At 39.9% G+C, this 15349-nt stretch overlaps 1 protein-coding gene across 1 annotated transcript; it reads right to left on the reverse strand.

Moving 5' to 3' along the window:
* Positions 1-2786: 2786 nt before the first annotated feature.
* NAPG (NSF attachment protein gamma) lies at positions 2787-15104 on the reverse strand. Its single transcript, XM_048289468.1, has 12 exons — positions 14955-15104; positions 12828-12895; positions 11605-11689; positions 10998-11015; positions 10418-10448; positions 9842-9951; positions 9637-9703; positions 8891-8961; positions 7940-8018; positions 7356-7435; positions 6742-6871; positions 2787-5782 (listed from the first exon to the last, which is right to left on the reverse strand). Exons 1-12 carry the CDS (start codon positions 15008-15010, stop codon positions 5633-5635), a joined length of 945 nt encoding a protein of 314 aa, XP_048145425.1. The 5' UTR covers positions 15011-15104; the 3' UTR covers positions 2787-5632.
* Between the last annotated feature and the right edge of the window lie 245 nt (positions 15105-15349).

Raw genomic sequence — 15349 nt, forward strand, 5'->3', positions numbered from 1 at the left:
ATAGATGTGAAGCCATTTGACAGCCTATCCATGAAGAGATCACAAGTAGTTCTGTGTTAGCATACCCAGAACCAAAAAGTGACTAGTGTGCACAAGAAATCTTTTGCTCCCTAATGGCTGCAGGATGACAGATACAGAAAAACAGTTATTTGAATTTCAGATTGCATACTAACCTGCATGAGCTACAAAGGGAAAAATAAATCCTTATATTAGAGAATACTAAGATCTAAAAAGGAAAAAAAAACCATCCTGAATCAACAGAAAACAAGGGTGTTTTCTTTCACTTTCCAGGGTTTCTCAGCAGCGGGGCCTGTCACCAAACTCATGTCTTGTATCAAGATTAGATTGAAGTGTTTCAAAGTGGTGAGAAATAACTCTCCGATGGTGTTTCAAAGAAAATGACTTCTCAGGAATTCTCACGAGGTGCAGTATCTCTAAATTTGGGAAGATAAATGTTAAGGCAGTAGCAGAAGTTACCAGATCATGTCTTACTTAAAGGAGAATTTTAAAATATACTACTTTTCCTGCAGCTCTGTTACTAAAGCTTTAAAATATTTTGCTCAGTTGGTGTTGCTACACAGCTGCCTTACCCCCCAAGTCCACCCAGCTTTAATCAGCCACTCCTTATACACCCAACTTGTGCTCCGGGCTCCAGTACAGCTGAGAGGATCCTCATTCTTTCTCCAGTCATTCAGCCTGGAAAATCATGCATTGACACAAGAGAGAAGCCAGAAAATTACTGGATGGTGGTCAATTAAATAAAATAGTTGGCACCCACAAAACACATGGGGTACCATAGGTCTTTACACTTCATGAATTCTCTACTCTGTTATTACCAACACAATTACTCTGGGACATTTGTTGAGCAGTGCAGCACAGCAAGCATTGGCTAGAAAGTTGTCAGCTCCACACACAAAGAAGTCCCTGTCTGCTGCTACAAAGTTTTACCTTCCATTCCTGAATCCCAGTCAGTTAGTGACAGGCAAGGGATGTAATGTGTCCGTGTTCATACTGCCTCACATGGCACACAGCAGCAGAACCTCTCCCCAGCATGGAGAGAGCAGTCGTGCCATCCTCATCCTTCCCTCCCTGCTTCTCAGGAAGTTGCATATTTTTTTAAAGCAAACTCCTTTTAGCAAATTACAGCAGGAGCTCTCTGTTCCATCCATCAGCATACCATTGCCTGACGACCAGCTTCCTCACTTCTTCCATTTTGTGTTCATTTCCCTGCCCCCTATACTTGCTGATTTCTGTCCACGAGGTATTTCACAAAATTTTGTGGCTGCAGTAAGAGCGCCAGCCATAGCAGAAACAGCCAGCCCTGGAGGTTATAGGGCACACTGGCTACTGTTTTATTCAGCCACCCACCCATCCACTATCCATAGCCCAGCTCTTAATCACTCAATTTCCCAGGCCCATATTCAGAGAAGTGAAAACACAACAACCTAAGCTGTCTTCGTAAGTTGACTTCAGGCAGGTGTTTCAAGCCACGAGAAGCAGCAGCAAGAGCAGGTCCCCGTGTGGGTATTTCTAACCAAACCAATACTCCAGCTGAGCACATTTAAAGGCAGAAGCTGTTCCGGACATGGAGCGGCGGCTGCCGGCAGCGGAGGAAAGGCCCATGCCAGCTCTGCGGCACCATCTAGCGCTAAGAGGGAACAACGCTCTTGGGAGAACAGATCCACGCCGGGTTACGCAGAGCTCAGAAACAACGCAAAATAAAGGCACGTCAATACAAATCGGAAACAAGCGAGGCAACTAATGGCAACCCATTTTCACTGTGCACATACTGGGGGCCCGCTTCTGTCACTCTAGGACTGGAACGTTTCTGTTGCGCAGTCCAAACTGGTCACACACCAGTGAAGATGCTGGCAGCGCGCACTGCCAAGTCCGGCCACGCTCCTCACCACTATTCCCACTGGACTCAGCAGATGAATCACAACAGCCACATGTTCTCAAAACGTACGTGCATCCATGCAGCTGCCTCTCTGCTCCCGTTCCAGGCTGACGGCTACATTGGAAATCACGGCGGAAGGGCAACAGCAGCGGCTCTGAAACCAAGACCCGCCAACCCTGTGGAAGGAAGGTGGTCAGAGACAACACTCTGCACATCCTCTCCACCAGGTACCGAGGCAGAGGAGGAGACGAGCCCAGCTCCTGGGCATGCTGGCCTCTACAGATCATTTGACTCGGAGATTAATGTGCCTGCTCGGGCTCCAACCACAGATCCCAAGTGGTTCCCTTCTGCTCTCTAAAGTTACATCTACTTCCTCCAATTTTATTACCACTACTAGTCGTAGAGGTTGGGGTCACTTCTTTTTTCCATTTCCTGCATCCAAAAAAGTTCACTACTTATTATAAATTTAGATGACAAGGCTGTTGTTTTTTTATTTCCTGAGAGCAGCTTAGTTCTTATCATTTTACACAGCTCCATATTTGCAGCAGCTGAGGAACAATTCCTGTTACACTGTAGAACTTCAGTGCCAGATTCTTCAGCCTTCAAATATTCCAGCAAGTTTCAGTTTAAAATAGTAGAAAAGGAGATTTTTCTACAATTATGAAGTCTCCAAAGAGTTACAGAATTTGCATCTTTAAATTGTGTGAAATCTAGTTGTTTTTCAAACTCCCCATTGGATCCAACTGAATAATGAGAAGCTTACATTCTCATGCCAAAAACCACTTTGAAAATCTATCCCAGTGACAAATTAAATATAATTAATATTCATTTTCAAATGGTAGGCCTCAGCAGGACCTGATCAACAACAGAGAAAGCTACCACACATGCATTAATTTCAAGTTTTATTTTTCACGTTGGTGAAACATAGCCTCTTCTCAAGAGGCAGCATCTGTAGAGCTGTCACAAACACCATTTTGTACTCTATTACACCACAGATTTGGAAAAAGAACAAGTAAAGCACAGGTTTCACACTGCACTTGATCATCTGAGTATTAAGTTACAGATAATTTAGAAATCTTCTGATTTTACATATACATTGCATCGGCCACTGCTCAGCCTTCATGCACAATTTATTTTTTTTCTTATAGTCAACACTGGTTTTGGAAACTCTCTTGCTGTAAATGTTATCTTTTCTATTTTAGATCACTTAAATGGTATTTACATCAGTGTGCAAATTGCTTTGAAAGATAGAAACAAACACTAACACATAATATACAGACAGTTTCTTCTATAGTTAAACATTTACTAAAAGGCAGTTAACATTCCTAACACACTTTTACTGTCTAAAATAGGAGAATAAGTTATATAAAATAGACCATCTTATTTTCAGATGCTTCCATTTCTGCAGATTTGGTCTTTGCAGCAACATTGCAATTAAAGAGTAAGATTCTTCTACTAAGAATCAGAAATGTCAATTCAATGGCAGCTTAACATGTTTAGTACCAGCCACTTTTGTCCCAGATTTTCCACACTTGGCACAGAACAGAAAAACAAACAACTTGAGGGGGAAAGACAGTGTTGCACATCTATTTGGTTTTTTTAGCCATATGGAAAGAATGTTTTAAAAATGTAACACATAAATTTTAATTTTTCTTTTAAGGGCCTGTTAGTGTTACAAGCACAGTTTAAATAAAACTGCAAATTCTTCCACAGAAGCACACAAAGTTCCCAGTTTTCTTGCACCTCATCATTTCAGATACATGCAATTGTTCACACACACAAAAAGCAGACTCCTTGGGATCACATAATAAAACTGATTCCAGAACTACAAGGAGCAGGAAATGCTTGAAGAAAATTACTTAGTGTTCCCTGAGTTCCTACATGTGCATTTTTTTTTCTACCTGCGATAAAGACTCCCCATAAAAAACGTATGTTCAACTTGATTAACAAATCCAGAAGGCAGAAGTTACCCTTCAGTTAAAATGAAGTGAGTTGCTCCAACAGCAAAAGATCTAGAAGAGCTCTAGAATTCTAGGAAAGTCTTCAAAACCATCTTTCATGTATACCTGCAAGCATTCTCAGAAAAAAGCAACTCATTTCCTAAAATTTCACAGAGCCGAAACTTTTATATACATCATAATACCAAAGGGAAATTACCCATCAGATAGTGAAGAACTACAGGTGCATCTCAAATAGCTTTAAAACTCATAGTTATTATTATACAAGACAAAGACACAATACTGGTTTTTGAACACCCATTAAATTGAATAATGTGACTTTCTACAGCAGCCCTGTGTGCAAATTACGCTGCAGTTTGTGCTCCCATCTCAATGCTACTGAGTGCTATGCACCCCAAGGAAACTGAGCCTTAGCCCTCTAAAAGTTGAACCTTCATCACAATTATGCCCAACACAATTTTGTCAGAGATATGCTTGATATTTTTTATGACATCCAATTCCTTAATATGGCAGAAACTGTCCCAACACTTAACACTGTGCTTTTGGGTCTCTTGTTTTACAGAGCTTTGGGCATCACACACAAATCCCTGCTGGATTCCAAGTGATGTCACCTTAGTGCAGACCTTGATTAGGTCCTGCTGAAGAAACAAGCCACAGTCTAGAGCTGATGACTTTTAAGCATAAAATGGTGAAATAGATTTAAGACACTAAAGAAGCTTGCAAAACACATGATGACTTGAAACCAAATAGAGAGGATGCATTAAAATTTGGTTACCTTGGACTCTAAGCTAGTTTGAAAAATGCTGTTTATAGAAGATCCGTGTTCTATGCTTTGAAAATATGAAAGAATCAAATGTATTCGTAGACTAGCATACTGATTAGCAAATAAACACCTAGGACACTCACAAACTCAAACATATCCCTGAAACATTTCATCTAAGTTTTCATTAAACGTCTGTCTTCAGAAGTTTATATTCAGCACATGTTACCTGCTAACTTCAGTTTCTTTTTTTGGTTATGGCACACTTCAAAAACACTGCTAAGGATGGTTGTTCACTCCTTCCTTCACTCCTAAGGTGCATGTCACAAACACTATGGACTTCTTTATTTATTTCTAAAGACTTCAGGTCAATAAATTTCTTAAGAGGAAAGACAGGTACGTATTTTTAAGCTTGCAAGATAAATTCAATCTACCTGACTTAGTGTTTTCCCCACTCATATGGATACGGCTTATAAAGATTAAGGTATTAAAACAATACCCCCCAGTGGAGTAAAAACATGGTGAAAACAAACTGAATGCTCCCCCTAGTGCTTACACAAGTGCAAATCCTGCCTGGCACAGTCTGCCTTAAATTGCTTAAACAGGAGATAAATAGCCAGATGAATGATCATACATTTAACTCTGAAAGCAACCACGAACATCTTACTGGGACCAAAAGTGTCAGCTGTTGAAATCCAGCGTTTAAAATTTTGTACCACACTCCCTCCAGTGCTTCTGAGGTTTTAGTTTCTTTTAAACTGTGCTTTTCGTAAAACTTTTCTCAATTTTTTTCCTGTCAGCTGAAGGCAGGGCCTTAAGGATGAAGAGATGAAGTCCAAGGATGTTTCAAGATGATGGGTACAATCATGCTTTTTCTCCTGCATTGCACCCAGAAGCTGCCAAGTTAGTATTAGGATTCCCATATCACAATTGCAATGAAGCTCTGGTAAATCTGGTACCTTTGGATATGCTCAGCATCACAAGTCAGTCAGATATTTAAGACAACCTAGTCTGTAGCTAGCATAGTCCACCAGAATATTCATCCTCTTCCTCATCAGCATGAGAGCCCACTGCAGCTGGTCCTCTGGCTTTGTCTTGGGCAGCATTTGGCGATTTCTTCTTGATTCCACCTCCTGGGACCACCAAGGTAAGACCAAGCTTGGCATACTGACAATAACAAGGCAAGTTTAATTTCTGTACTATCATAAAATTGATGCTCACAATAACCAAGCAGGAAATATTCAGTATAGAAACAGAGTGATGATGCTCTCAGGGTGTATTTTTCCAGCTTGGAATAAACATAATATTGGCTCATTTTTCTCTCAAATAGTCTGAGAATGGCATACAAGATCTGTATTGATGCTGTTTATTATCAAATAAATTGGCCACATAGCTTCTCTGTTTCAAGCTTTATGTAGAAAAGAAATAATTCCATATGCAGCTCTTCATACATTATCTAGTATTAGATCATGTAAAAAGTCTTACAAGTGTTGTTCAGCAAGACTAGTAACTTCATTTTTACTATTCAACGAAGTAAAATTAGTCAATACTGTTACAAGGTTAGGTAGGGATGGGTGTTTCCACTGCTTCACACCTTTCCTATCTTATACTTCCTACAATTTACTAATACAATTAAATAAAAAATGGTGGGGAAAGAGACACAACTACTTGCTCCAAATTCAAAATCTTTCCTTAATGAGTACCTTGCTAAGAATAAGCAATGGAAAAAAAACATTCAGTGATACCATCCTGCAGGCATCACGTCTGCTCATGTTTATGCACATTTATCTGCTGCAGGGTATTTCTGAGAAAAAGCAGAAGCAGCAAACTGTTCTGGCCCTTAAGGAAGCAAGCAGAAGAGAACTGAATTTTGGTCAACTCATTAAACAAATTCAGCAAATCCTTAACAAGCTGTTCTTTCACCTAATCCTTCACACCATCTGAAAGGCAGGCAGCACCATCACTGGCAGGCAAAGTAAAAGAACACAGGAAGCTCACAGCCACAGGGCAGCATGACAGCAAGTCACAATAAATACATAGACTGTGCCCTTCTTATTTTCCTCTACTAGGAAAAAAAACACCCTCTTATCCTGAAAAACCCCCAATCACATGATCTGCCTACTTACATCATTATCCATGTATTTGAAGAGTGGAGAATTACAGACTTCAGAAACTTGATCCTGATCTTGCTGATCATACCCTTCTAAAAGTTGCTCTAGTGCTGCACAGTCTTCACTTCCATTAAATCCTGGTATACTGAAGGAAATTAAGGGTTGATTTGTTCAGGTACATGAATCACATCCATAAAAATTGAACTTTAACCAATATTAGTGTACACACTGAGAATAAGATCACAATCATAGTCAAGACAAAACAAGAATATTAGATTTTTAATTTCTTTTCCCTCACTACTCAACAAACTCTTTCTCCACTTTACATACAGAAAAATTGTAATGAGTTTCTATATATAAAACTGGAGATTTGGAAAGTATAAGCAAGATAACTAGTTCTTTATGACTTTTTATTTTAGGTTTGTTAAGAAGAATCACTGTAGCCATTACAGCTAAATCTGTTATGTGTGAAAAAGATTTCTGCTAGCCATACACCAGGGAACATTATTATTGTACTGTAAGTCAACAGAAGTGCAGGTTATAAATTTATGAAAGAACAATGTCAAGCAAGATAGATCTACACTAGTGAAACATTCAGTTTAAAATTATAGGACACAAAGTAGACTTACCTGTAGCTTTCCCTCACACATCTTTCTGCAGCAACATAATCATTTCTATGAAGATGCACTAAGACTTGAGCAATAGTTTTCTAAACAAAAACAACAACAAAAAAGTAAGCCTAATGTTTCTTTAGAAATTAACAATAAAATATGAGGAAAATGGTAGACTGTTAATATCTAGTATGAGAAAGGTCATAACTCACAATCATCCTAAGATACTGACACAAGTGAGTCAGAACAATCCAGAGAAAAAGTAGAGCCATCTCCTCAGCTGGTATGAAATAGGTTATCTCCTATAACATTTTAATGAACTGTTGTCCCAAGTAACAGTTTTTGTAGTTTTTTATTTTTGATAACATCTTTATTTTTTATGTGTTGTTTGGTTTTGACAGCTCCTGTATATAACAACAACTTATCTTTAAAATTATAAAAGTACAGCTAAAGTTTGGGGAAACACCACTACCACAAACTCTCATCATTTAGCAAGAAACCTTAATCAAGAGGTACCCATCATCTATCAGATATCAGCTGTCATTAACTACAAAAATAAAAAAATTGAGACATATTATCAGAAGTTGTCTCTTAGAATTTACCTTATAGCAAGTGGGGTAGTTCTCAATTTCCTTATAGATACTTTTTTCCTTCTGAAGAGACAATGCAGCCTCATCTAATCTAAAAACCAAAGAAACAGGAGTATCAGTGCCAGGAATACAGCACAATGAACCCAAGGCTAATTGCAAAGTGTTTAACTAATACAGTGGCAAGTCTACTGGAATAAAAAGCGACACAACTAAAGATCAGCAGTAGATCTTAGCAACAGAGTAGGTAAATATACAATCAGCAATTCCTTTTGTGTATGTGCTAAGAACATCTCTGGTATTTATTCAGAGAAACCTTGGTTGTTGTAACATTGTACAAGATGAATGCTTTGTTACATACCCTAACACATTTCTGTATGTCCTGAGGTTACTATAAGCATCTGTAAGTCTGAGATCCATGAACTAGCAATATAGTTCTTAAAGAACCTAAATGTTCCAATGAAGCAAGTCTAAGATGAACTGAAGGTCAAGTTTGGTGCAAGCAATTTACAATTACACTTGTCTCACTGAGACGCCAAGATTCACTCTTCTTTAAGAAGTCCAGAATCAGACTGCTGCAAACTGATTTCTTTCCTCAGGTTAGTCCTAATTCCTCTGTTTTATATTCCACAGCTACAGAAGACTTTCAAGTACTTTCTACTTATTAGTGTAGGGGGGAAAAAAAAAAATCCTGAAGTAGTTTAAGAATTAATGAAAACTGGTTTGCTTTCAACAAACACAGAGCAAAAGTCTTTCAGCTCACATTCTCCCATCCCAGAACACAAAACAGGTGGTTCCTGGATGAACACAGCATATCCCACCAAGAAACTGGATCTTAGTTTGAAGCATGTCTCAAACAAGAATTAATAGTACATAAACCCAACAACACCAAGACAAAAAAACACAATCAAAATCACATTTTAAGGTTGAAACACATTGAAAGAACAAAAGAGGAGAAAGCTATACCTGCGTCCTCTGACCAGAAGTCTTGATGCCTTCCCTAGCATTTCTAATGCCTGCCGTAAACGTTCTTCATTCTAGAGAAGCAAAAAAAGAATTCATACATTCTTATTTCATTTGCACAGAGTTAAGACCACTAGACTTTAATCTAAGTGTGTCACCTGTAACTCAGACCAACTGTTAGTTATTTTTATCAGCAGGTCACACACTCAATGGAAACACAAAGTGTATTGGTGCTCCCAAGTTCCATAGCCAGCTCCCGTATGGATCAGCAGAGGAACAGAGGAATGTCAATGCAAATTTGCTAATCTGGAAACACGTGACAACTGACAATAGAGAAGTACATCAAAGCCACTTGCAAAAAGGCAAATCATTGGCTCATGGAACAGGTAGAGCACCAAGCAAAATCTTCTCTTCCGTGCATTCAGGGATTTCAAATTATTTTGGGTTACAGGACTCCACAGCAGACATGTTCTCTACCCTCTGTGCTGCCCAACAAGAGGCAGAAAACTCAATCTACAAAATTCAGATTCCATCAAGTCCTAAACTGAGAAAAAGGCAAAGCAAACTGACTTCTAACTTTTGTCATCTCCTTCTCTACAGCACGAGAAGCCTTAACCTTCATTACTCAGCCACTGACGTAAAATGAAGGAAACATAATTTAGTACCTATACTTAGGCATTTCCTTTACTTTACAGCTGAAAGAAAAAGCCCAACAAACCAAAAAACACCCGCAAAAATCCCCCACTTACTTCAAACACTGATGCTGCTTGCTGATAGAGCTGCACAGCCTTCTCTGGACTCACATTTTCTATTAACCTGTAATAAACATCAATACTTTCTCTTCAGATGAAAGGAAAATATTTTTTTACCTGAAAGCATCAAAAAGACATAAAAGAAAACCACAGACATACCCATGCCCTGCACAGATTCTAACCACCAATAACTCAGACTCACTTTCCAGCCCGTTCCAGTGCAATGGCTGCTGTGTCTGGTGTGCCATTCTCCAGGTACATCATACTGGCTTTCTCGATCAGCTGAACTGCTTCAGGGAGCCTCTGCATCTCCTACAAGGCAACAGTCACAGGACACTCCTGTCAGGAAAGGAGCTTATGTGCAAGGACACAAATCAAAGCAAATTGCAACACCTTATTTATTAGGATTATAATTTTTATTTTCAAACTTGTAGAGCTGGTGAAAGTTGACCACCAACTCCATAAAATTCACTTTTAAGTATTAAACTTCTGTGTCGGTCATGAATTCGTGGTAGTTTGGAGCAAAAGCAGCACCACTTTTCTGTTACCCTCTGACATGAAGTACTCTTCTTTCCTTCTACAAAAGGAAGACTATTTTTCCCCCCAAATACAAATGTTGCTTTCCTAATCTACTGAAGGTATAGATGGGGATTATGAGTCAACAAAAAAATTTCACCTGAATATGCAATTTGCTTACATATATTTGTAAATGGTCCAGTGCACAATACTCGTCACTATAAAATAGAACTTAAAAATAAAAACTAGTACATGACAATACCTTTAGCATCATGCCAGCTTGTTCATAAGCTCTGCAGAGAAAAAAAATGTACAATTTGGTTAGAGATGGTGTATTACAACAAGCTGTAGTTATGCAGCAAAAGTTAACATGCATTGACTATCTAACATCTTCACTGTTAATATTTAATGCTTTGAGGGTGTTTCAAGTGTTTTATTTAATTACATGGCACACATGTAACTTTATCTTCCACAAAATTCAACCACACTCCACAGAAAAATCTATTCTAATCTGATCCCCAGGCAATATTTGGATTATTGTCATCTCTGAAGTACTTTTTAATTAAAAATTTCTTTATAAGCTCAACAGTGTAGAATTTCAAAATTATGAGAAGTTCATCTAAGAAAAAATATTTGCTATCAAAAGGTGCTGAAGAATGCCAATATCATAATGTCTTCAGGTGGCCATTGCAGGTTTTCAGACTTTCCTAGCTTCCACTGAACTAATTTTGAAGCAGCAAAATTACTTGAATCAGAACATTTACTACACTGAGATCAAAATGACAGTTCATGCTTGTATGTTAAAAAATGAGTTTCAGATTACTTAGCACTTCCATACTTACTTGGCAGCATGAAAGAGACTGGACATAAAATTGTCAAAGTCAAGGACAAAAGCCACAAAAATATAATGCAGGAAAAATATTAATGTACAAAATCTTACACAACTACTAACTTCAAAGCAAGAAACCCCATAAAGGCAAATCGAACCTACTGCAACTGCAGGCAAGTTGTCAAAAATAAATAATTCTAAGAACAGAATAAATGCAACATACCAATGTACAGCTGAATATAAAGTTGTAAAAAGTACATTTACATAAAATACCTTCCTGCTTATTAAATAGTACTACAAGTACTGTAATAATGGCAGAGCTTCATTTAGTTTATATTATGCATTAGTAGGTAATTAAAAAACAATTAAATTCTGAAGCAGTACCTAGATATCTCAGGTACCTGTCAGCTGTTATTGGGGACAACACTGATTTTCTAACTGAGAGTTCTTTAATTTTTCCACTCAGAGCACACAGAAACAGTCCTTTAAAAAGCAATTCTGTTACACTGACAAAATGTGCAAATACATTAAACAACCTGCTACCAGCCCCCATTACTCCAATCTAAGTAGCAACTAGTCAGCTTCTTGGAAAGAAAGAATCTCAGTCAATGAAAAGATACGCTTTATTGTTTTCATGTGCCTCAGCTTCCCGTAAACAGGCTTCTCTTGCCTGGTCAAACTGCTTGGCATTCTTAAAAGCAACAGCTGCAAGAAAACAAATAAGAGTTTTTATTTACAGCTTGACATTGTCTTCTTTTTACCAGTGCTGCTCAAGAGTTTAGCTACCTAAAGATGCAAACAGGCTCTTTAAATGAAAGGTTACAGTTTACCAAGGTCTTCCCAAAAATCCCAGACGGTTCTCCTTGTTTCATTAGTTACATAGTTACCATTAAAGACATTTATTGTCAACACCACTTCCATACCACCACAATATCATACATAGCTCTCAATATGTTTAGCTGGACTTTGAAACTCACTCATTCTGTATTTTAATTATAGAAATGGAGGAATGCGTATTTATATCATTTTAATCATTAGAGGTTAATACAAAATCAGTACAGTAGGAACAGAAGTGTGCCACCAACAAAGCATACCCATAACTTCATCAGCACAACCACTTCAGGGTACAAATATGTATTTCTATCTCATTTAACTGATAAAATATTAAAGTAAGATTTAAAATAAATTTCAATTTATAAATGCTCCAGTTGTTCTTCCAAGTTTGTATTTTTTTATTCAGTCTTAAATGAATAAGTAGGAATGCCTACAGTAAGAAGCCAAGAGACCACAAGAAATTACTACTATGAGAAAGAAGAAAGTGCTTAAGAACAAAAAGAAATCGACTAGTAAGGATTTTATATTCAGTGTATCACTTGATAGTGGAAAAAGGGAGGAAAGAACAAACCAACCTGGCAGCATTTCACCTTACTGAGACAGTCTTTGACAGGACTTATGAAATAAGATGATGATAAAGCAAAATTTTAAAACCAGCTTGAACATCTGTTGTTTTGTAGATAAAGTCATAGGATTTGGGGGTGGACAAGGTGAAAGAAGGAAAGAAAATTTTATTTGCGTCACATATAGCAATATAAAAAATAGAAGCTGTAAGCTTGAAGACAATATTGGTTTTGAAAACTGTTCCAAATCTCCAAGTACAACATGAAATTTACCTTACAGTGCTACCAAGAGGATTTTTTTGTTGTTTCATCTTATGTTTAATCTTCACAACAGTTTTACTTACACAGCAATGTAATAAAAATATGTAAAACATTATCAGGGACTAAGCTTAATAAATACTTTGAAACTATGAAATACATATGGCCATATTTACAGCCACACATACCTGCCTTCCCATATTCAGTAGCTGCACTGTCATAATCTGGTTTCCACTTTAAGAATCCAGTTTTCAGGCTAAAACACAAGAAACAATTAGTAAATATTTTATGTTTTACCTTCAGGGCACTTCAGATATATTTCAAACTTCAGAATACCCCTGAAAGGAGCAATTACTTATATGTCAATACTAAAGTGGCATCACTACTGTAAAAACAAATGCCAGCACTGTTAAGAGTTGCATAAAGCACTGCAATTATCTCCCACAGTTACAACCCTCACCCTGACATGCTTCCACTATTCCCAGAGAGTCTTCCCAAGTCCATCTTCTCAGCAGTAAGAAGTCAGCAGAAGAAAAATACTTCCTCCTACACCAATATATCTTCTCCAGATTTCTAATGACAACACCTGACAATTTTTTTTTTCCACGCATCAGGAAGTTTCCAGCATTCCTCTACAGGATTTTTTTTTGCTGCTGAGAATTACCAAAGACTCTCCAACGCATACACAAATAAAAGAATTTACTTACCAATACAAAACCCACAAAACCTCATAAGTCATTTATATGTCTAAAATAGACCGTGACACTAAAAGATGCCACACGTAGGCATAAATACATAGGGAAAAATGTACACTGGAAAATCAGGTGAGTCATTAGGCAACTTGGAATTCAGTATGCTGACTTCCTCACTTCTAAACAAATTTTAAAATTACCATAACTTTAGAGTCCACTCGCATATTTGTTGTAGGCCAACACATCATATGCAATACATTCTCTCTCTACTTGGCAAAACAGTTGTATATGGACACTAAGGTGGTCTTGTGGTCTTACTTGGATGAAAACCACAGTATGTAACTCTAACACAAGCCTTTATATAGTGTTATTTTTATCACAGAGAGTCTCAAATGCATCAAGCTGAAATACACAATGCACTCAGTCTACACAATTTGAGGTTGCCTTTTATTCCACGTGCTCTCCAGATAAGCTTAAAATTAATTCTGCTGGAGGGCACTTTCAGTCAAGCAACTTCAGTAATATATGATGGGTTTTTTTCAATTTTGAAGTCTTCCCCCTATGACAACTTATACTTTTGATCCATGATTTCCAGAGGGCCTGTCACTACTCTTTCAAAAACTACGGCATCCTTGGATTAGTCAGCTCTATTACATCTATACTGTAGTCCATGCAATTGAGACTTATAAGCAAAATGGCTATATTCAGTGTTAAAATACAAAATAACAGACTATCACAGATGTCAAGCCTTCCAAGATAAACATCAGTACTGGCCTTTGAAGCCACAATCACACATTTCTCACGGGTAGGAAACAAACACACACCACATCAGCAAAGTCAAGCCCTTTTATCCAACACGGTCTCCATAACTCTTTTCTGCCACTTGTCCATAACCTTAAAATGTGTCAGGGGACGTTCAGGATGGACATTTGGAAGAAATTCTTCACAGAAAGGGTTATTAGATATAGGAATGGGCTGCTCAGGGAGGTGATAGTCACCGTCCCCAGAGGTGTGTGTTTAAGGAAAGACTGGATGTGGCACTCAGTGCCCTGGTCTAATTGACAGAGTGGTGTGGGGTCACAGGTTGGACTTGATCATGTCAAAAAACCTTTTCCAACCTAACTGATTTTGTGACTTGTCTTCCTCCCATTAACTTCAGCAGAAGGGCAGAAGTGACTGCCCTCGCTCTGCAGTCAGGGTCGGAGGAATAGAGGCCACAAGGCCCTGAAGGAAACTGCTCAGGCTCCAGGCCTCTCAGCCGTACCACCTCACCGACCCCACTGTTTCGCCTTAGGCCGCTCTACTCTGCCGGTTCGGGGCAGCAGGCCCTCTACAGCACCCAGCCCCGCAGGGAGGCTCCCCTCAGACACAGGAGGGGCCGAGCAGCCATGCCCCCCACTCCCTCCCCGCCAGCCCCCCTGCCCCGCTACCTCCCCCTCTTCTCCCGAGCGCCGCCGCCTGGCACACGGGGAGTCTCCCCAGCCCCGCTGCCAGGCCAGGAGGGGACACACCGCCTCTTTGGGGTAGGAGCGCCGGGCGGCCCGGACAGCGCGGACGCCGAGCTGGCAGCCGCTCGCCAGCTCCCCTCAGCCCGCACCCTCCGCCTCGCTGCCCTCCGCTCACTATTTCTCCGCCTTCGCGATGTGCTCCAGCGCCTCGTTAATCTTCTGCGCCGCCATCTCGCCAGCGCGGCGGGCCGGACTCGGCCGCGCTCCTCCACCTCGCTGCGCTGCCGCTACGGAACGGCGCAGGGATCACGGGCACCGCGAGCGGCGGGCGGAGCGGCCCGGGCCCCGCCTGCTCCCCGCGCCTGCGCCGGGGCCGCGGCCGGAGTGCCCGCAGTGCCGCCAGTGCCCGGAGTGCCCGGAGCGCCCCGAGTGCCCGGAGTGCCCGGAGTGCCCGGAGCGCCCCGAGTGCCCCGAGTGCCCGGAGTGCCCGCAGTGCCCGGAGCGCCCCCAGTGCCCCGAGTGCCCGGAGTGCCCGGAGTGCCCGGAGCGCCCCCAGTGCCCCGAGTGCCC

Source organism: Corvus hawaiiensis, chromosome 30 (genome assembly GCF_020740725.1).
Source record: "Corvus hawaiiensis isolate bCorHaw1 chromosome 30, bCorHaw1.pri.cur, whole genome shotgun sequence".
In the NCBI taxonomy this organism is placed as follows: domain Eukaryota; kingdom Metazoa; phylum Chordata; class Aves; order Passeriformes; family Corvidae; genus Corvus; species Corvus hawaiiensis.